This window comes from Cavia porcellus, unplaced genomic scaffold (genome assembly GCF_034190915.1).
Source record: "Cavia porcellus strain 051 isolate PalLab524CR breed Dunkin Hartley unplaced genomic scaffold, mCavPor4.1 scaffold_6, whole genome shotgun sequence".
NCBI lineage: Eukaryota > Metazoa > Chordata > Mammalia > Rodentia > Caviidae > Cavia > Cavia porcellus.
Genome location: NW_026947489.1, coordinates 37,201,656 through 37,224,486, shown reverse-complemented (window position 1 = coordinate 37,224,486; position 22,831 = coordinate 37,201,656). Strand labels below are relative to the sequence as shown.

Sequence of the window (22,831 nt, the reverse complement as noted above, 5' to 3'; positions counted from 1 at the left end):
TAAATCCCAGTTCTTCATACCAAAGTTTCTCTGGGTCGCTTTCTAGCTGAATGTTCTTGGTACTGTAGCTAGTCTGTAGTGAGGTTCTAATCTATCTCCAAGTTCTCTCCCTAGTTATTCTTTCTGAGTGTCTTAGGCTTTATTTCCTTTTAGGAGATGCAAAGTGAGATCAGATGTTCTTGGGTAAGTTTAGACTCTAGCAACTAATCTACTGGTTATATCAGGGCCATTTTAACAGTACAGACACTCCTCATTTAACCACCTGCCTGTTTAACAGCTGTTTGGATTTATAGCTAAATGTAGTGTTCAGACTGAACTTGCTACTCAGGCTTATGACCTGCCTTTTTTTGTGCAGTTCTGTATCTCCTCTGTTTGTAGAATTTCCATATCTTTTTTATATAGTACTATAAGTTTTGCTGCTTGTACTGTACAATACTGTAGTTTTATGTTATCACTACCGTACTGCATTTTAGTTATGTAAATAAAAGCAAAGTAAGCAGGTTGGAGTTTCCTTTGACAATCTCACTGTTTGGAATATTGTTATGTATACACTATATACAATTCCTCACTTAGCCAATTCATTTAACAGCCTAGTTGCAGGCTGGAACTTGAAATGAGGAATATATGTATGCTACAGATAATAGTAGTGTCACTAATGCACACACTCCATAAAAGCAGATACAGTTAAATGCTTAAAAAGTGCTCTGAAATCTATAGTAGGGAAGGCAGTACAGAAATGTCAGCATGACCTGACAGCAGTGGTGCTCTTTCTCTTTTTTTCACAGACAATGTTGACTGCTATCTCCATGAGTGCCATTGCCACTAATGGAGTGGTACCAGGTGAGTCGTCCACACTTGGATTTCAGGGATTGTCAGTGATTACTGTATGTTTATGCAGACTTCTAAGGAACAGAATTCATATTTGCTCTGTTGGTGGTGGTTTTGCTTTGCTTTGCTTCGCTTCACTTCGCTTTGTGACACGGTCTTGCTGTATAGTTCAGGCTAGCCACACCTGGCAGTGATCCTCCCACATGAGCCTTCCAAATTCTGAGATTATAGGTGTACATCTTCATGCCTGGCTTGCTGTGTTTTGTACAACAGAGCAACAGTTCACAGTCCTTGGAGACTAATACTGTTTGCCTTTAGAGTACTTTTCTTTTTTCTTTTTTTTTTCTTTTTTTTTTTTTTTTTTTTTGTCTTTTTCCTTTTTATCGGTACCAGGGATTAAACTCACAACTGCTTGCTTCCTAGGCAGGTGCTTAGGCTGCTGAGCTAAATCCCCAGCCCCTAGAGTACTTTTCTGAAAGTCTATTTTTTTTTCTAGACTACAGAGCTTTATTTTTAGTCACACTTCATTCTTTTTTGGTTGGGATATATTTTATTCGGCTGTGTCATGGCCATACTAAATATTTTCATTTCTGGTAAAATGTACTGCTTATTGTAGGGCATTAGATATCCTACAATAAAAGTTTCATGTTTTTCTTCCCACTAATAATTTACTTGTTAACACATTTAGGATTTTCAAAAGCCTGACATGTTTATTCTTTGTGCATATGCTTATTATTCTTACTTATGACTAACTTAGATTCCTGTTACTAACATGTTTTTATCCTGCTCACCCTCCTCTTTGTCTTCTAGCTGGAGGCTCATACTTTATGATTTCCCGGGCTCTGGGTCCAGAGTTTGGTGGAGCTGTTGGTCTCTGCTTTTATCTTGGTACCACATTTGCAGCAGCCATGTACATCCTTGGTGCCATTGAAATTTTTCTGGTAAGTAACAACTGAATTACATTCTGCAATGTAGAAGAGATATGGATTTAGGTTTACTTTGTTCTTTGATATCAAAGCTTTGGAGAGGTCAGCTGTAGGAATCAATGCGGTAATTGCTAACCTGTTACTGGACTCTTAAGTATGAGATAAAAATATTAAGGCATTCTTTGCCTGCCCCTTTCACTTTACCTGACTGTTACCACACTACTACTTCAGCTAAATCACAGTCTTGGGAAGACCTGAGTCTATGGGGTAGAGGGTGGGGTGTAAACCAAACCTTAGTGGGTTTTTTTGGTACTGGGAATCAAACTTAGCCCTTGCATTTGTCAGGCAGGTGCTTATGCTGCTGAGCAAAAACCTTATCCTTTTTGATGTCTTTATCTCAGTGAAATAAAATGTATTTCCATTTCTCTGTTCACTGGCTATACCCTTTATTCTTTAAAGTGATGACAGGAGAAGAAGGGCTGAGATGATTGTTATCATATACAGCTGTTTGAATAAAAACACCTACTCCCTACTCCTTTTTTCCCATTTGGAGCTGCAGTTATTCAGAATAGCAAACAGGAAAAAAATATATGATAACTTGTTTCTATAGGTATTCCAGATCCAAATAGGAATTAGGCTTATTTTTCTGTCATTTTCTGTTTTAGCTTTCATTTTCATTTCCTTCATGAAAGCAGGCACAAACTTTTTATTTGGGTTGGTTTTTTTTTTTTTTTTTTTTTGGTACCGGGGATCGAACTCATGACTTTGCACTTGCCAGGCAGGCACTTGTGCCACTGAGCTAAATCCCCGGCCCTATTTGATGATTTTGAAATGACTTTTTTTTTTTTTTTTTTTTTTTTTTTTTTTGCCTACTAGGTGTACATCGTCCCCCGGGCTGCCATCTTTCACAGTGACGATGCCCTCAAGGAGTCAGCAGCCATGCTGAATAACATGCGTGTCTATGGCACAGCCTTCTTGGTCCTCATGGTATTGGTGGTGTTCATTGGCGTGCGCTACGTGAACAAGTTTGCCTCGCTTTTCCTGGCCTGTGTCATTGTGTCCATCTTGGCAATCTATGCTGGAGCCATCAAGTCTTCTTTTGCACCCCCACACTTCCCGTACGTGACTATGTCTTGGCCTAGTTATTAGGTGGTCACTGATAGTATCTGGGGGTACGATCATTTCAATCACATTTGATGAGCCTGGGATTTGCCTACTGGCCCAGTCAGGGGGTAGGGAACTTCCCAGAAAGCTGTGTCCTGCCGACCCTCTTCCTTATGTTCCAGGCACGGAGCTAGCAGATGTAACCACCTTTCAGGTACAGATTCTGCTTTATCCCCTGATAACGATTGTGCATGTGTGAATTCTTTGTGAAGTACTTCACAAAACAGTGATATCGTATCAGAAATCTTTATAAGGTATTTAAATGTTCAATCCATTTTATTAGTGAAAAGTCTATAGTCACATGAATCCTATACAATAAATGTTTTATTCTAATTTAGAATCTTTGAGTGCTAAGAATTTCTAGTTATGAAGGGAAATGAATATCATATTTATATATTACATTCCATCAGGTAGTATTCCATCAGGTAGTACCTTACAGTGTATCTTTTGAAATAATGGGTTTAAGTTAATTACAGGCTCACCTGATTTCCCTTCATCTAGTGGCATAAAGACCAGCTGGCACTGAGTACTGTTTGTAATCTTATTACAGAAATTGTCTTTTTCATCTGGATCATCTGGAGCTCAAATCTATCAGTCTTATGTTGATTTAATGAGATTACAAAAAAATAGATTTTTTTTTTCTCATGACAAAAGAAACAGCCTTGCTGGGTGTGGTGGCACATACCTGTAATTCTAGTACTTGGGAGGCTGAGGTAAGAGGATCATCGTGAATTTGATACCAGCCTGGCTGGGCTGCCTGTGCTGCATAGTGAGTTCAAGGCCAGCCTGCACTACATAGTGAGATCCTGGAGAGAGAGAGTCGGGGGGAGAGGGAGAGAAGGAGGGTGGGGGAGAGACAGACTAACTCTCAGTGACTTTTAATGACTTACCCTGCTGTTAACTAATGGCAGAGCAGGAACATTAACTCTGATTTCCCAATTGATGTCCAGTATTTCTGTTATGCTATATAGTATCAATAATAGATTCTGTCATAAATGTTTAATTTGCTTCTCTGTAAAATAGCTGAAGATCTGTTCAGGGTCATGAAAGCTCTAAAGGCAACATTTTGGCTGTATCTTAGTTTGGAAAATTCCATGTATTGGAGTCTCCTTTGGGGCTTCGCCTTTTTGTTTTTGGTTGGAGAAGAAGCCTTAATGCACAGTATTTTCTTTTAAAGTATTCAACAAAACATGACAAAAGCTTAGAAAAACACATGAAGCAAAACTGTTGAAAGTCATTGACTCTGAGTAATAGATACATGATTCATTATATGTGTGTGTAATCATGTGAAAGGTTTTAAAAACAGCTTTGTTCAACCTAAGAACAAAGAGGTATTTTAGCTATGAGTATATTCTTTTGTTTGTATTTAAGTCTTTGGATAGAACAGAAAAAAACAGTAAAATAAAAGGATATTTGTATTATTCTTTAATATCTTCATATCCATTGGGTCTAAGCTTAAATTCAAAAACAATTCTGTCTTAGCAGGATGTGTTTAATTCTAGCCAAGTTTTTGTCCTCACAACAGTAGTCAAAAAGCTTACCAGAATATTTCCAAGGGGGTGTTAGGAGTGTAAGGCTTTTCTAAGCCAAAAAAGGGAACTATTTTTGTAAATAAGAATCAGAGGACTCCAGGATTGTTCTAAAAGTTGATTGGTAGCCTAACAGTTTTTGGAAGATGAGTCAGCATAGTGTCCTCTGATAATTCTTGTATTTGAATTCTATCACTGCCATATACCACTAGGATGATCTTGGATAGAATATTATATTTTCCTAAAGTTTAACTCCTCCATCCACAAAATAAATACCCATTCATTGTGAGATTGTTATAAGGATTAAAGTGGCAAAATATGTAAGTCACCACTCACAGTGCCTATAAATAAGTATTAGTTCCTTTTGTACCTCTGACAGTAGAAGCTCTTAGAGATGAGAATGTTTTGGTCCTCTTCTAACCTGTTCCCTTTTTTAAAAATGTGCTTTCTTTTTTTTGCTTAATCTTTCTCCCTCTTTGTTTCCACTTAGGGTCTGCATGCTGGGTAACCGCACTCTTTCATCAAGACACATTGATGTTTGCTCTAAGATCAAGGAAGTTAACAACATGACCGTACCATCAAAGTTATGGGGCTTCTTCTGTAACTCCAGTCAGTTTTTCAATGCCACCTGTGATGAGTACTTTGTTCACAATAATGTCACTTCAATCCAGGGTATTCCCGGCTTGGCCAGTGGTATCATCACTGGTAAGTTGAAGAGCTTAGAGGACATATTTTTACTTCTCTATAAGGAAATAGCCTTCCCTATCTTAGATTGTCCTCTGTCATGAAAATGTATAGCCATGGTACTGCTTCCTTTCTCAAGCTTAGTACATAGCAGAATTATTCAGTGTCTCCTGTTGAGCATTATCTGTTAAAATTTACTCCTTTGAGAACAGAGCAGAACTAGAATAAGATAAAATAGTTCCTGTAGTCTGTCTCCCTCTGCCCTGTCCCCATCTTTCTATTTTGAGACAGGGTCTTCCTTTCTTGCCCAGGCTGGCCTCTTACTTTCTGGGTTCACACGGACTTCCCACTTCGTCCTTCTGAGTAGCTGGTGCTATAATAGGCATGCACTACCATATCCAAATTTGCATGTTCTTTAAAATACTGCCAAGGAGGACTGGGGATGCAGCTCTGTGGCCTAACAGCCTGCCTGGCAAGTGCAAGTGCAAGGTCGTGAATTCAATCCCCAGAACAACAACAACAAAAATTGCCAGTGTTATCTGTGAAATGACAAAGCAGAATTGTTTTACTGTCATCCCATTCACACTTATTTTCCTAGTTCAACTACATTTCTGAAGTTCTTTCCTAAGTGACATTAGCCTTAAACATTTGGTCCACAAATTTCTTTGCGTGTTAAGCAAGTTCACATTAAGGTGTTAAAAATTGACCAGTAAAAAGTAATGGGATTTGAGAGATGTTTTGTCTGACTTTTACTATTTGTATTAGAAAAGTTAACTGTTTTTGTACCAAAACATTTTGTCAGACCATCTCTGAGGAGAGACATTTTCTTTTTATTTATGTGTGTTTTATTGCACAATGTGTGTGTATACATGTCCATGTTGAAGAAGCAAAAAACCCTTGAAAAACTTATTATAAGGGTATGGGAGTGAGACAAAGTGATAGAGTACTTGCCTAGTAGAAGAAGAGTCTGTGTATGATATCAAGCAACACAAAAACATAAGAACTGTGCAAAAAAGCAGTCGTATTTTAAATGTTGTACTTTATTAATACTTGTTTTTCAAGACAGGGTCTTGCTATGTAGTATAGACCACCTTGAACTCACTACATAGCCCTTCCTGACCTTGAACTCACACAGTCCTCCTGCCTCAGCCTCCCCTGTGCTGGAATCACAGGTGTGTGCCCTGCATCTGGCCAGCTAGTGACATTTTTACTATACTACTTTTGACTAGAGTGTTTCCCTCTGCAGAGAACCTTTGGAGTAATTATCTGCCTAAAGGAGAGATTATTGAAAAGCCCTCAGCCAAATCATCGGACGTCCTGGGAAACTTAAATCATGAATATGTGCTTGTTGACATTACCACCTCTTTCACTCTTCTGGTGGGGATATTCTTTCCCTCTGTCACAGGTAAGTGACAGTGCTGATGTCCACTTTAGAAGATCCCCAGCCCAGGGACTTACTTTTTTGAGGAGACAGAATTACACTGTCAGGATTCCTAGATTTACCTTTAACCTTCAGTATTGGTACAAACCTCAAAGTGTCCAGGAACTCAAGAAGTTAACTTTGTTTTCCCCACTCTCTGCAGGTATCATGGCTGGATCAAATAGGTCCGGAGATCTGAAAGATGCTCAGAAGTCTATTCCCATCGGAACGATCCTTGCCATCCTGACCACATCTTTTGTCTGTATCCTTTTCGTGGGTCCAGTCTGAGTCCAAGTTACAGGAACATCCAGTAGAACTAGGGTGACAGTGTTTCAGTAAAGGTTTTTCTCTACCATCTTACTTCTTGCCAGATACTCTGCCCATTTCATGTACAAAATTCAAGTAAGATTTTTATAGGATTAGGGAATTCAGTAATTTACTGATAGGAGAATTATTCTGATTCTTTACTTTCTGTCTTACTTGCTTGGTTACACAAACTTCTCTGCTTCAGAGCCTGCCACATTTCCCTTCAAACTCATGACTGATCTGTCTGATACTGGAGAATGAACAGCAGTTTCCTTGACCTCAGTATGGTAGATTTAAGCAATGTTGTCCTTTTTGGGGCGTGTATTGAAGGGGTTGTTCTCAGAGACAAGTGAGTAAATTCTTTGTGTCATTTTCATGACATATGATCATCCAAAGACAGTTGTGATCTCAAAAACCTGATCTAAGGTATCAATGATTGACTCACAATTAGAAAATATACTGGGATGGGGTGTAGCTCAGTGATGGAGCACTTGATAGCATGTACAAGGCCCTCGGTTTGATACCCAGCAGGATGGGAAAGAAGGGAGGAAGGATAAATACGTATGTGTATAGTTCCCCTTAAGGGTAGTGAATAATAAGGACCAGTATGTTGCTATAAATATGTGAGCCATAGTGAATGTAGCACTTTCAGAAAGAAACCAGTTTGTCTGAATAATAAGTACTTCCCTGTACATCAAGAACTGTTGGAGAGCTAGACCAAAGGTGAGAGAAAGATACCAATAAGCACAGAGCTTTGAAGTGTTTCGGCATCTTCTCTGTGAGCATAAGTATCTGCATCAAAGGTGAAACATTTTTTATTTCCCTCATGAAAGCTGCCAAGTGTGTGTTTTCTTTTTTTCCTGTATGTTTTCAAAGATATTTATAGTCAAATCTAATCTTCTTTCTTTTTTCTTTTTTTGATACTGGGAATCGAACTCATGACCTTGTGCTTGCCAGGCAGGTGCTGTGCCATTGAGCTATATCCCTGGCCTCTCAAATCTTTTCTTGAAACCTGTTACTGCTTACTTTTTATCCATCTTGGTTAATAACCACCATTCATGTCTTTCTAAAAGGTGTCATCAATAGACTTAATTAATTCCTCCATTTCATTAGTGTCTAAGCCTTGTAAATTTCACCTTTCTTTTTTCTGGAACCAGGAATGGAACTCAATGACTTCTTGCTTGCCAGGCAGGCGCTGTGCTGCTAAGCTGTATCCGCAGCCCAAATTCCACATTTCAACCTAAATGCATTTCATTATTTCCTGTGTTCTGCATCCCCATAACTTTGTCCTGGCTCTCAAGATTTTCTGCATACACTGCTGCAGTAATGTTCCTTTTGGTTTTACTACCTTTTAATCCTTCCACACTGCTACCAGAATGACTTTCCTAAAGTGTAAAGCTTGGTTACACAAACTTCTCTGCTTCAGAGTCTGCCACATTTCCCTTCAAACTCCTGACTGATCTGTCCCTGTCTATGTCACTCTACTGTTACAGCCCACTATTCCCTTAGAAATTCCTGATGTTCCAGCCATAGCCTAGAGTTTAATGTGCCTTGTTTCAGATTACTGTCCATCGCACATTTGTCTGTGCTGTTTCCTTTGCTTAGAATGGGTTACCTCCACCTAGCCAGGTCACATTCGTCCCCCAGAGGAGGCTAAGTGTCTTTTCCTCTAAAGTCTTCCTGTGCTCACCTAGAAGGAGGTAATCACTTCTCTCCTGTGCACCCACTATTATCAACACACTGTGTGCTGTCTTGACCATGTTATATATAGTTGCTCCTTATCATTTCATTTTTCCCTGCTAGACTGAGCACTATGAGAACCAGAAACCTAATAATACATGCTATATAAATGCTATTGAGGAAAAAAAAAGAAAAGCCAAAAAAATACTACTGAAAAAATAAAATTACACAATACACATGTGTGTGTATAAGTATCACTATCTGTCTATATGGTATATTACTGTACTATTGTAATGAAACAGACAGAGATTTGTTAAATTATATCTTTTTTTTCTTTTTTTTTTTTTTTTTTTTTTTGGTATGGGGAGTGAACTCACAACCTTGTGCTTGCCAGGCAGACACTTGTGCTGCTGAGCTAAATCTCTGACCCTAAATTATATGTTAATATAAAAATATAATGTAAATTTGAATGCCTCTTGAGAACACTGTTTTTGTCATTATCTCTTAAGGTTGAATACACATGTATATATGACCTAGCAATTCTATTTCCAGGTATATCCAATAGAAATATTTGTACACATGCATTAAGAATCTTGCACAAGGATTTGCACGGTAGTAGTACTTTTAAATGGCCAAGATCTGGAAATAATCTATCCATTAGTAGAATGAACACATTATGTATTCATGCAATGAAAATACACAGCAGTAAAAATAACCATAGTGATAAAAGAAAAAGAATTTTACAGTGCTAAGTAAAAGAAAGCAAACACAAGATGTTTATATTGTGTTTCATTTATAGAAAGTTTTAAAATAGGGAAAGCAATATAGTGGATAGTGGAGAGGAAGAAAGGGTAATAGTGGGTAGTGGACTGCCTGGGAGTTGCCAGAAGAGAATTTTATAATATAATGGTAATGTTCTGCTAGTTGATGTGCATGGTAGTTATACGGGTATTTGCTTTGTGGAAATCTGTTGATATGTACCTTAGTTTTTTGCACATTACTTTTTAAAACATACTTTAAAAAGTATTAGGCAGGCATGGTGGCACATAGCTGTAATCCCAGCACTCAGGAGGCTGAGGCAGGAGGATCCTTGCAAGTACAAGATTAGCCTGGGCTATAAAGTGAGCTCAAGGCCAGCCTAAACTGCATAGAGAGACCCTGCCTCTAAAACAAACAAACAAATTACAGAGCTAATTTAACTCACCTGTTAAATTAGCAGTGACTTAATATTCATATGTGCCGTAAGAGTTGAGTTCTCACATACTTCCCGTGAGAGCTGAATTTAGTATAAACCTTTTTGTTTGGTAGTGATTTGAAAATGTTTTACCATATTGATCCTTTTTTAAAACAGTTATTCCTTCTTTGAAATCTGCCATAAGGGAAAAAAAATCTGATGTCATTGTATATAAAGATGTTCATTACAGGTTGGGCATGATGGTGCAGTTCTGTTGGAGGCCTGGGCAGGAAGATAGAAAGTCCACAGTTTTAGCACCTTCATGATTTAGCAAGACACTATGTCAAGTTTTTCAAAAGGGCTGGCTGAGAACGTAACTTATGGCAGAGGTCCTGACTTCAATCCTTAGTAACACATACTTACATTAGTTACAGTGAAGAATGGGTGATGTAAATTATGGTACTGTGTTACTCAAAGCACTAAATTTTTATTCATGGTTTTTCATAACAGAAAAATGCATATGCTTAAAAAGAATACAGAATTGGGGCTGGGGATTTAGCTCAGCGGCATAAGCACCTGCCTTGTAAGCACGTGGTTGTGAGTTCAATCCCTGGTACCGACAAAAAAAAAAAAAAAAAAAGAATACAAAATTATAAGTGCATTCAATTCATATAGGTTTTTAAAAAACATAGTAAATAGCCAGGTGTGGTGGTGCACTCCTGTAATCCTAGTGCTCAGGAGTCTGAGGCAGGAGGAACTTAGCAAGTTCAAGACCAGCCTGGGCTACAAAGTGAGTCTAAGGGCCAGCATGAACTACATTGCGAGACCCTGTCTCAAAACAGTAAAAAAAAAAAAAACGTAGTAAACAGTAAGATATGGCAAGTGTACCTAATACTAAGATTTGGGGTTTCCCTTTTTCTGTTTTCTATTTTCTGTGCTTTTCTAATTTTTCCCTAAAAGCACATTATTTTTGGTAATCTAAAGAGGGAAAACTATAAGTAAAGCTTAGTTTATTTTCTGGTTCTAGGGTTTTCTTTTCTTAATGGGGGTCACTAATGTGCTGTTTTTTGGTGGTAGTGGGGACAGAACCCATAGCCTTTGCATTGAATTATAGTTTTAACCTTCCCTTACTCTTTAGAGATGAGGTCTCACTAAATCATACAGTTGCCCAGGCTAGGCTAGCCTCCCAGGGTGCTGAAATAACAGGCTTGTGCAACAGTATCTAGCTAATGCCTTTTTATTTCCCTGGTGGTGCTGTAGCCTGGATCCAGGGCCTTCCTTGTGCTTGGCGAGTGCTCTACCACTGAGCTGTGTGCCCAGACTGCTACGGTTGCCTTTTAATCAGAGCAGGCTACCTTTACCTTTCTTAGTATTCATGTCTGTCTCAATGTTAATTCTCTGAAACTTATAAACAGAAAAAAAGTGAGTGAAATGTCTTCTGGTATTTCAGCATAAAAGTGTTTATAGATTCCATTTCCTTGTTTGCTTGTTTCTTTCTTAGGTTTGGGGATGCCGTGAAAGGTAACTTGGTCGTGGGCACCTTGTCCTGGCCATCCCCGTGGGTGATTGTCATTGGCTCCTTCTTTTCAACATGTGGGGCTGGACTTCAGAGCCTCACAGGCGCACCAAGGCTGTTACAGGCTATTGCCAAGGATAACATCATACCATTCCTGAGGGTGAGTGAGATCCTCTTCACACCCAGGCTTCAGGGGCAAAGTGTTGTCATAAATCGTAAATACAGAGATGGTTTTTAATAGAAAACCTAATTCATATACAAATTGTGGTAAGGGTGTCTAAAAGATAATATTTTTGTAGCATTGTTATTTTTCAGATGTGTGAAACTGCAGGTTGAAATAATTAAGAGCACATTTACTCAGTCTGAGCCTGGTATTTTCCCTCCTGTGTGCAGGTTTTCGGTCACAGCAAAGCCAATGGGGAGCCTACCTGGGCTCTACTTCTGACTGCTGCCATCGCAGAGCTGGGAATCCTTATTGCCTCTCTGGATCTCGTGGCCCCGATTCTCTCCATGTAAGAGCCAGTTATTATCAACTACGCTAACTTAAGGGATACGTAACACATGGTTTTCATCAGTCGCATAACAGTAGTGTAATGACAGAGTGAATCAAATGCAGATTTATCTTCACTTAAATGGTAATGAACATTCCAGAGGACTTTCATGTAAGGCTGACTTATCCAAAGGACTTGCATATGCTAGACCAGCACTCTACTGCTGAGCTGCACCTCAGCCTCACCTTCTTTTTTGATTCAACATTCATTGGTGGGTAGCTTGTATTCACTCACCTGAGACTTACTGGTGACACCTTACCTGCCTGACACTATGTGATGTACTGAGAATGCAAAGATGGATAAGGCACAGCCTTAGAACTGGCAATAAGGAATCCTCAGGGGTCTGCACATGGTATGTTGAGGGCCGTGACAGAGGTGAATCCTGGGTGCTGTAGAAGTACTTATAGCGAGGCATCTAAGTAACCTGGGACTCTAGAAGGATTTACTGTAGAAGGTGACATTTGCATCTCGAAGGATGACTAATTGTTTGCTAAGCAAAGAAGGGATAAAGAATACTCTAGGGAGTGTGTGTAAAGCAGTTGAGAAATGAAACAGCGCAGCACATCCCTAGAATTGAAGGCAGCTTGGCCTGGCTGGGTGGAGAGTGCACGCTGGGTGAGTTGGCAGAGGAGGCCAGAGGAGCAGGGCCTGATCACAGAAGGCCTTGCCTTTTACTTGGACAGCACGGGTAATCCTTTGAATACAAAATTCATGTTTATGTTTTAGAATGGCCAAGTTGGTATAAAAGAGATATTAAGAAGGTTAAACTGAGCCGGGAATGCTTTTTGGGAAAAAAAAAAAATGAGGGCCTAAATGAGGGTGATAGTAATAGAGATGAAAAGGAAGAAAAGAAGTTTAGAGATTCCCGCCTGCCAAGTACGGGGGTTTGAACCTGGGGCTCTCATTCTGAGCTACGTAAGCCAGCCGCTTCCTCCTTTTTGTTTTTGGTTTGGTTTGATTTTTGGTTTTTTGAGGCACCATGCCTGGCTAGCTGCTTTGTTTTGAGACAGGGACTTACTAAGTTGTACAGGCTGGGCTTGAACTTGGTCTCCTCTGACCTGCCAACTCACCCAGCGTGCACTCTGCACCACAGCCACGCCAAGCACCTTCAAGTGCTTCCAAACATGCTCAGATTACAGGCCTGTGCTACCACACTTTCTTGGTGGTGGTGGTGGTTGCAGTGGTGCTGCTGGGAATTGAATCTAGCACTCACGCATGCTAAGCGAGTGCTCTTGCTGCACCCTCAAACCAGCTTTTTAAATAGGATTCTCATAGGACCTGGTCAGTGAATTTGGAACAAAAATGAGTAAAAAAGAAGAAGCCTGGGTAATCAATTAGTCTTGTAAAACTCATCCACTGTTGGCCTCTCCTCTGAAAAGAATTTGTGAAGCTGATACTTTTTCTTAAATGTTTTATGGAACATTTTACAGAATTCATCAGGGAGACCACTGAGCCTTAAAGTTTCTTTGCAGAGGAGTTCTAATTACAATACAGACTCTCTACTAGAAAAATAATCTGGGTAGTCCTATAAACAGCAGGGTAGGGTGCCATCACCTGAGAGGGTTCGTGAAAGAGGGCTAGGCATCTGGAAGGTGGGCTTCCTTACAGCAGAGGTCTTCAGTATTTAACATAACCCTCAAGGAATCGTTTTACAGTAATCATGTTCTACAGGGTGCTGTGTTTGGTTTTTGATGGTGTGAGAATGTAACTCGGGGCCTCATAGGTGCTAGGCGACTACTCTACCACCAAACTACATCCCGACCCCTGACTCTTTTTCTCTTTTTGTTCTCCAGGTTTTTTCTCATGTGTTACCTGTTTGTGAACTTGGCATGTGCTTTGCAGACATTACTTCGAACACCCAACTGGAGACCCCGATTCCGCTACTACCACTGGTGAGTCCTCCCCTCCTCTCCTCTCCCCTTCCTCCTCTGATTTCGTACCCCTTCTGTCTCTCTTATACTCTTCTCCCACTCAGGGATTTTGACACAATTATTTTTCTAGACCAACTGTTTCGTACTGTTTCAGCTTTGAGTTCTCATCTGAATCTTCATCTGTCATTCCACTTCTAACCTATAATACCCACTAAGAATAAAGATCAAAACTGTGGTATAGGGCTGGGGATTTAGTTCAGCAGCATAAGTGCCTGACTTGTAAGTGTGTGTGAGTTCGATCCCTGGTACCAATAAAAAAAACAATAAATAAATAAATAAAACTCTGTGGTATATTTCCAACCTCCTTCATTTTTTCTTTTTCTTTTTGATGGTAGTGGGACTTGAACCCAGTAATGATCTGTCCCTATACATCTCCGGTTCTTTTTATAATTTTTTATTCTGAGACAAGAGCAGGCCTCAAACTTGCAGTCTTCCTGCCTCGGCCTCTCTCAGTGCTGGTACAACACCATGTCCAGTTTAGCCTGCTTCATTCCTCAGATTGGAACAATGTTTCCTTTGCCTGTTTTCCTGTTTACCTCTTAGCTAAGCAGTAAACTTCATCCCTTTTTTTTTTCTACTGTGACGTTCTCATCAGTTTTCACTGCTATACTCTTATCCCTCAGAGAATTTCATTTAGTAGGTAAAAATGAGAGGTGCGGCTTGGCAGCAGGGGACCCAAGTTAGTATCTCGAGTAACTACTGTCTTTGTAACCTTCAGCAAAGCACACAGCCATGTAAAACTTCATTTTTTTTTCATTTCTAAAAGCAGACTCATAAGTCTGAAGTGCTTAGTAGAGAGCCTGGTGTACAGTAAAAATCTTGGTGAAATGTTAACTGCTGCTGCTGCTGGACAGTTAAGCTGCCCTAGTCCTGCGGAGTCATCCGGATTTTCTGACTACTGTCCCAGCTCCTTCCCGTCTCTTTTCTCTCATGCACTTAGAGCTGCTTAGTTAGTCCTGTATGCATGACCCGCTGGTATCTTCCTCCTGGATGAATTCCCATGATCCTTCGCTGCCCTCGCTTAGCAGTGGTGGGCAGTGATCCCATCTTCACCCCTAGAAATGTATACCTTCGCCTGATGGGAACATCTCTAATCATCTTTCTACCTTTAACTTTATTTAAAAATTCACTGTGAATATTTTTTGTGTTGCTGTTTTGCTTCTGTCACATTTTATTTTTATTAGATTTAATCTTCAGATTAACAGTTCTGCCACTCATGCTTTAAAATTCATCACATAGCTTGGAAGTTCATTCTGTACACAGAAAAATGTCAGTAAATGCAGTTGCCTACCAATTTTTCATTTGATTTAAAAAAAAAAAAAAAACACTTCCTGACACCTACCAAGTTTTTCTTATATAGTACTTTTCTTTTTGGTTGTACTGGGTATTAAACTCAGGATCTTGTGAACTGAACTACATCCCAGCCCTGTGTAGTACTTTGTAAGAAAACTAATGGCAAATTTTTGTCAGTGAGTTCTGTACTTATGCTAATTAAATATTCATAAAATTTGAGGGACTGTTTATATGAAAGAAGCTAAGAGTTTACAGAGTTACTAACATTTCTGACTTACGTTCAATCCTTGCTTTTCCAGGTGATTCTTTTTTTCTTGGTACTGGGGATCGAACTCAGGACCTAACACTTGCTAGGCAGGTGCTTATGCTGCTGAGCTAAATCCCCAGCCCTCTAGGTGGCTCCTAATTAATTATCCTCATAACTACAGGTGACTTTTATGTGGAATCCTTGTTCATTTACACGGGTAGAAAGCATTTCCTATTGCAAAGGGTGCTTTGGGGCCCAATACATATCTGCTGACTGTTGCCAGTCCATGCCAAGACAACTAAGAAGCTGAGAACGAGCATTCACAGATAGTCAGCATTGCCACCGAGGCTGAGGAGATAGCTCAGTGGCTGGGTATTTCCTGTCTAGCATGGGCACGGCCCTGTGTTCACTGCTGAGAACCTTAGGACAGCTAAGAACAAATACAGAGCTGGACATGGTAGCTCATACCTACAATCCCAGCACGTTTAGCACTTTTTTTTTTTTCCCCACATGGACTTTTTTTATATTTTTGTTTTTTTAATTTTCTAGGGCCCTGTCTTTCATGGGAATGAGTATCTGTCTGGCTCTGATGTTCATTTCTTCCTGGTATTATGCCATTGTAGCAATGGTAATAGCTGGCATGATCTACAAGTACATTGAGTACCAGGGGTGAGTGTGGATTTCACCTTGATCACTGCTAAGATTCTCAAGACTAGTTTTTTTATATTCAGTTTAATGAAAATTACATTTAAGACCCAGATAACTTCATTTGTCCATAACTACATTTTGCATCTCTAATTCTCTTAACCATTTTACAAATTTTTCATCACAAGGGGGAACCTGTTAAGAAAGTATCTGTGAATTATGAAAAGTACCTGAAAGGACATATCTAAAAATGATCAGTACTAAACAAAGTATAACAATACAAATATTTTTGCCAATCTCTTCAATCAAGGTATTGTTTCTGACATAAAAATGAAATTAGTCAGTGAGTTCAAGGCCAGCCTGGGCTACATAAGTGAGTTCAAGGCCAGCCTGCACTCCATAGTGAGACCCTATGTCAACTCTCTTTCCCTGCCAAAAAACTAAGACCTTGTAACTTGTACAAATGCAGGATAAGTAACATTCTGATTCAGAAGATTACATTGAATTTTACTTTGTCCCATTATTTTAAAAATAATTTAAATTGGGGTCTTTAATAATTTCCTAATACAAATTGCTATTTTACACTGTTGCTTTCACAGAGATGTACAAGACTGAGTGACCCTTGAAACTTTTATTCTGACGTGTTTATATAGCATAGTCTGTTGGTACATGATGGGGTTCACCTGGCTCTCAGTGGGTTCATGTTAGTAGCAGACATTCTTAGTATACGCTTAAACTTCTACCTTGTATATACTTTTAGTTTCTAAAGTGAACTTTTTTTTAAAATTATGCTTACTGTATTTTAAATCTATCTCTGCTCTTTTCTCCTTTTTCTCCCAGAGCTGAGAAAGAATGGGGTGATGGCATCCGTGGGCTGTCACTCAGTGCAGCCAGGTTTGCTTTGCTTCGGCTGGAGGAAGGACCTCCACACACTAAAAACTGGAGGTAATGAAATTACTCCGTTCCGATCGCTGGTACCGATAAAAACAAAAAAGACCAAAATAAAAAAAAGCTTAGTGATGTTCGGCACAGCATTAATGGAAACCTGTGCTTTGTTGAGTACTGGATAAGGAAGTCGTGCACTCAGGGCCTGTTTTGAACTATCCGAAATCCATACTCTGTTTTCTTCTGAGATTTGCAATTTATATTTCTGACATTTGTTGTTTTTCTGTGAAGACTGATCAATTTGAGCATTCAAAATAACTCAGTACCCTCATGAGGTTGTTCCTGTGGTGTCTTTCTTCTGTCATTATGTTTTACACAGTTCTCCTGAAGCAAAGGATGGAATTACCATTCTTTTTCAGCTGCCCAAAGTGTTTTCTGTCCTCCACCCCAACCTTTTCCTAGGCCTCAGCTGCTCGTATTGCTGAAACTAGATGAAGACTTACATGTCAAGCATCCTCGCCTCCTTACATTTGCGTCCCAGCTGAAAGCCGGAAAGGGTCTCACAATTGTGGGCTCTGTCATCGTGGGGAACTTCTTAGAGAACTACGGTGAAGCTCTAGCTGCTGAGCAGGTAAGAGTCCAGATTTAACTGACTTTATGGAACATGAAGTAGGAAGGCTTCAGTCTTTTAATCCCTTTCCTGTGTGATCTGGGAGGTTTCCCACTCAGTGCTGACTTCTGAATAGTTATATTCTCCCCAATAATAAGATGAGCCAGAGGACAGTTACTCATTCTCTACATTTAAAGTGTCACTGAACTATAAGATTATCAAGGTTACACATTATTTCCAAACAGATACTAAATACTGATCTGACCACTGATAGGAGTCATCTGTAAGTTAGTGTACCCTGAGAACTATGGGGAAGATGCCAAGGAACAAGTGTTTTTCCTCTTTACTAATTTACATGATATCATGAGCAAGATTCCTTTGCTATTTCTGACTAGCTGAACATTAAAGTTCTACTTAAACGAAGTCATTTTACTCTGATAATTATCATGACTGATAGAACTAATCCTTATATTTGGAGAAATTTTTAATTGCATTTCAAAATTTTTATTGCATTTCACTTTGAAATGCTTTGAAACTGTAGAACTAGAATGCTGAGGAAAAATGAGTCTGGAATTATGGTATAAATTAATAAAAAGAGTGCAAGATGGCAAAGCAAGGTTCTTATCCTGACTATACCACTGCCCTAATCTGTGCCGGGGGAGAATCAGGTACATTTTCCACATCATTATTCTGTTCCCCTTTTTACCAAGAGGGCTGAGTAAATGAGATATAATCTGACTAAGTAATAGGAATCAAATACAAGCACATTTAAATTTTTTAAAAGGATTCAAGAATGGAAGAAGCACAAAGGAAACCTCTCAAATGCTAATATGGACCAGATTCACCCTACTGAGTTTTCTGGAAAATAAGTCAGCACATGGCCAAGGTGCAGGAGGGAAAGAGGTGGTGTTTACACCACTAAACACCACTTGTCAGTGAAGAAACTAGGCTAGCTATTCTCTCTGTGGAGACTCCTGTTCTTAGTTTTTAGGTATGTCACAAAGGGAGAAAAATGGAGTAGAAACACAAAGAAACTGCATGTAGACAACTATCTACAGATGTAAAAATATACAGTAAGCACTTAGTGAAAAAGACAAGTTGGGTATGGTAGCACATGCCTGTAGTACCAGCACTTGGGAGGCTGAGACAGGAAGATCACAAATTTGAGGCCAGCTCTGGCTAGTGAGACCTTGTCTTAAGAAAGAACAATGAGAAAGACAAATGAGGATGACATTTCATTGGAACTGTTTTAATCTTTTGAATTTTAGAAAATTGAGTCTTACTGAGAGTTTAAGAGAGATAGGGAAGTGGAACATGGTGGTACGCAGCACGCGGGAGGCTGAGGCAAGAGAATCATGAGTTCAATACCAGCCTGGGCTACAAAGTAAGCCCAAGGACTCAAGGCCAGCCTGAACTGCATAGTGAGACCCTGTCTCAAAAAGGGGGGAGAGAGAGAGAGAGAGAGAGAGAGAGAGAGAGAGAGAGAGAGAGAGTTGGGGATTACAATATGGAAGAGAAATGAGGAGTTACAAGGTCCAGGGCAAAGCAATTCATTGTTGAGGTTCTCTGTTTCTTTCAGACCATTAAGCACCTAATGGAAGCAGAGAAGGTAAAAGGGTTCAGCCAGCTGGTGGTTGCTGCCAAGCTTCGAGAGGGCATTTCCCACCTCATCCAGTCCTGTGGCCTCGGGGGCATGAAGCACAACACAGTGGTGATGGGATGGCCTAATGGTTGGCGCCAGAGTGAAGATGCCCGCGCCTGGAAAACTTTCATTGGTATAAACATTTCCCTGACGAACCTGAGAGCCCAGTAGGACCCAGAGTTAAATCCCTGTCATCTAATCACCTCCACCCTCCCACAGTGAGGTGTGCCTCATTGAAAATGACCTTATAAACTACCAGTTGTAATAACCTGGTTTTACTCAGCCTCTCCAGCTTTTTACATGGCTGTTCACAAACTGTTTTTGTCAAGTTTAGGAATTATCTCCTAGGTTTCCATGTTTTCACTGAGGGTTTTTCATATTATAATCATCACAGAAATAGGATTGTTCTTTAGCATCCAAATCTCTGCAATTTACATACCCTCAGAGGTGTAGTCAGAGTGTGTATAGTAATAGCTGTAATTCTCAGCCCACTGCTTGTTAGCTGTCAGATTGTTCTCGACGATTTTTGTGACTGAGGTATAGCTGCTGTGTAGAGAAGACACCTTCCTCAAAGAAACTCGAGTGTTTTCCTTGCTTTCCTGACTTGATGGAAAGTAAACCAGCCTAAAGATTCTTATCCGCCAATCCTGAATCTCTTTTTTTTTTTTTCCTCCCTAGGCACAGTTCGAGTGACAACTGCTGCTCATCTTGCTCTGTTGGTGGCTAAAAATGTCTCCTTCTTTCCCAGCAATGTGGAGCAATTTTCTGAGGGCAACATTGATGTGTGGTGGATTGTCCATGATGGGGGAATGCTCATGCTATTACCATTCCTACTGAAACAGCACAAGGTATTTTAGACAGCTTTTTATTTTTATTTCTTGAAGGTTATATTTAAATTTATTGCGTAAGATGAACACTGAAATAGTAATGTGCCCCAAAACAAAGTCTAGGCCAGAGACAATGCCAGGTTTAGCTCCCAGGCCACTTTTGGTCTTCCTTGGAGTAACATGCTAAAGTCTACATCCAGCGGGCTCAGCAGAACTGAGAGGGCTAATTTCATGACTGCTGTGGCACCAAGCCTCTAGCAACACATTCTTATGGAAGTATGTGAAATGTGCTTATAAATCATGCATCTCTTAAAGCACAAGACCAAAGCACACACCTCTGAATTAAATCCAGCTCTGAGTTGGAATGATCTGAGGGACTTAATCCTCTGGAGAGTACTTGAAGCACTCAAGTTTGAATGCACAGCTTTACCATGTTCCACTATGAGCTTTAATTAAAAAACAAAAAACAAAAAAACATGGACCAAGAAGCAGTTTTCTGGATGAGGCTTTACTGAGAGTATACAATGAATGGAACAACAGCATAAAACATAAGTAAGGCAACACGAGAGGCTTGTAGTGAAGACTTAACTGTAATTGAAGAGGAGGTAGTTGTGTCAGATTTGTTAAGGGGAAGGAAACTTTCTAACTGCAAGAACGTAATGAACACTAAACCCCATGCTATTAGAAAGAATGGTGGGGCAAATAAAGGAGGTAAGGAGACTTGTGTCAAAGTACTGTATCAGCGTTTAAAACTGAGTTAATTGAATGATAGCAGAACTGTAATTTATAACAGTCTGGTATTTACCCAAAAGTAAATTCAGAACCAACATTGATACAGCATATTTGGGATTTATCAAAAGGACAGGATAGTCACATATGGCCCAGAGGGCTGGGGATTTAGCTCAGCAGCATAAGTGCCTGCTTTACAAGTACGTGGTCATGAGTTCGATCCCTGGTACTGATTAAAAAAAAAAAAAAAAAAAAAAATATATATATATATATATATATATATATATGGCCCAGATTAGGTTATCAGTAACCTTCTTTCTTACTGCTCAGACCCACCCAAGAAATTACCATTTCCTGAAAATATGATTCCTCAAAGACCCTGGTGAATTTAAAAGAGGCCACAGGTATTGGAACATTGAAGGAGAATTCCTGCCTCTTGATCCTCTGGGCATCTTTCAACCTCCTTTTGGGCATCTCAGGCCCAAGCAAAGCTATGTGGCCACGCACACAATAGGTCTAGGATGAGAGCTAGGCTATGTAAGATACAGATATGTAAGATACAGCATGGTTCATACTCTGATTTACAACCCAGTAAGAACTATTTGACATGAACACTTAAGTCAGGATTGAATAAGTATTTATTAAAGATATAAGCAATATTTTAAAATGTATTAGTAAAATGAGACTGAAGAAGCAGAGAAGACTGTTGTATTATCATTGGTTGATTACAGATTGTTCACTTGCATGGTAATGCTCACATTGTACCGTAAAGTAAGACATACATTGCTCTCAAGGAGAAAACATACTAGTAATGTTTCACGTGTTGAGCTTTCTTATTAAAGCCAAACCAAGCCACTTTACAATTTAAGAAAAAAGTTGAGTGGGTATGGTGGTACAGACCTGTAATCCCAGCACTTGGGAGGTAGAGGCAGGAGGACCACTGGTGAGTTAGAGGCCAGCCTGGGCTACATGGTGAGCTCAAGGCCCGCCAGCACTACACAGCAAGACTCTAGATTGTGTCTCAGAGACAGAGAGGAAGAGATAGGATAAGATAGATAGTGAAGAAACACTGTTGGTGCTTGTTATACGACACACTTTTTCATATCTCTTTTAAATTTTTATCTTTTTTTTACTTCATATCTCAGACTACTCTAAGAAGTACTATTTCCTTCTCAAGAAGGAAAACAGATTCTTGAAGTTACTAAAATGACAAAGCCGTGACATATAAGAGGTACAGGCAGCATTAGAATGTAGATCCTACTGAAAGCCCATAAAACTTTTTTTTTAAAAGTTGCGTTATATATAATACCACTTTATTAGAGAATATTTGGGAAACTTGTAGGCAGGGAGGGACAAGTTCATGATCCCGCCTCTCAATGATGGCCAGATCCACATTTTAGGGTACCCTTTTCAGTCTTCCTGTTGTCTATTATTAAAAGCATAACATGTGGCATAATGAAATCATCATATGCAAAATTTATAATGCTTTGCTGACCAGAATTCTATCTTTAAAAGCTATCCATAAGAGCCTTCCATTTGACTGAATTCAGTTTGTTTTTGTTTTTGTTTTTTGTCTTTTTCGGTACTAGGGATCGAACTCACGATTGCCTGCTTGCAAAGGCAGGCGCTTATGCCGCTGAGCTAAATCCCCAGCCCTGACTGAATTCAGTTTGAGGATTCACACTAAAGCCCATTGTTATTAGGACCTCCTAAAATTCTTTTTTTGTTTGGTTTTTTTGGGTACCAGGGGTCGAACTCACAACCTAGCTCTTGCCAGGCAGGCACTTATGCCCCTGAGCTAAATCCCCAGCCCTGGATCTCCTGAAATTCTTGAGGATCCATTGTTCCACTGCTCTCACTACCAAAACAGATGAAATATTGTTTCCAGCCATTCATATATCCCACAATTCTTTAAACTCCTTGAACTGCATTGTGCCAGACACATCTTTATCCAGAGTTGAAACCGTAAAGGGACAAGTCTCAGATTAAAAGCTTTTCATTCTCCAGCAATGCCTGATTATCTTCAAACAGTTCTGTAATTCCTTAGTGTCTTTGTACCCAGCCTCTCCAGCTACCAAACAAAGTATCTACATAGCAGGTCCTGAGGTTGTCCAAGAAAGACAGGGTCTCTGGGGTCCCTCCACAGCCATCTGGGCAGCACCTGCCACAGTGTCCAGATGCACTCTGGGGCAGTCTCTGGACAACTCTTTATAAAGTCCTCCTCCTTCTGTTCTGTCGGTCACT

At 39.7% G+C, this 22,831-nt stretch overlaps 1 protein-coding gene across 6 annotated transcripts in view; it reads left to right on the top strand.

Moving 5' to 3' along the window:
* Positions 1-22,831, top strand: part of Slc12a6 (solute carrier family 12 member 6) — a 92,925-nt gene that overhangs the window by 63,403 nt on the left and 6,691 nt on the right. For all 6 annotated transcript variants that reach the window (XM_013158722.3, XM_003475653.5, XM_063250332.1 and 3 more), the window contains 15 exons: positions 786-840; positions 1,639-1,769; positions 2,631-2,872; positions 4,938-5,152; positions 6,378-6,536; positions 6,715-6,813; positions 7,149-7,206; positions 11,213-11,387; positions 11,621-11,739; positions 13,572-13,670; positions 15,799-15,918; positions 16,735-16,839; positions 17,242-17,410; positions 18,969-19,164; positions 19,710-19,879. In XM_013158722.3, coding sequence (XP_013014176.1) covers positions 786-840; positions 1,639-1,769; positions 2,631-2,872; positions 4,938-5,152; positions 6,378-6,536; positions 6,715-6,813; positions 7,149-7,206; positions 11,213-11,387; positions 11,621-11,739; positions 13,572-13,670; positions 15,799-15,918; positions 16,735-16,839; positions 17,242-17,410; positions 18,969-19,164; positions 19,710-19,879 — 2,112 coding nt within the window. The remainder of the gene's footprint in view (positions 1-785; positions 841-1,638; positions 1,770-2,630; positions 2,873-4,937; positions 5,153-6,377; positions 6,537-6,714; positions 6,814-7,148; positions 7,207-11,212; positions 11,388-11,620; positions 11,740-13,571; positions 13,671-15,798; positions 15,919-16,734; positions 16,840-17,241; positions 17,411-18,968; positions 19,165-19,709; positions 19,880-22,831) is intronic.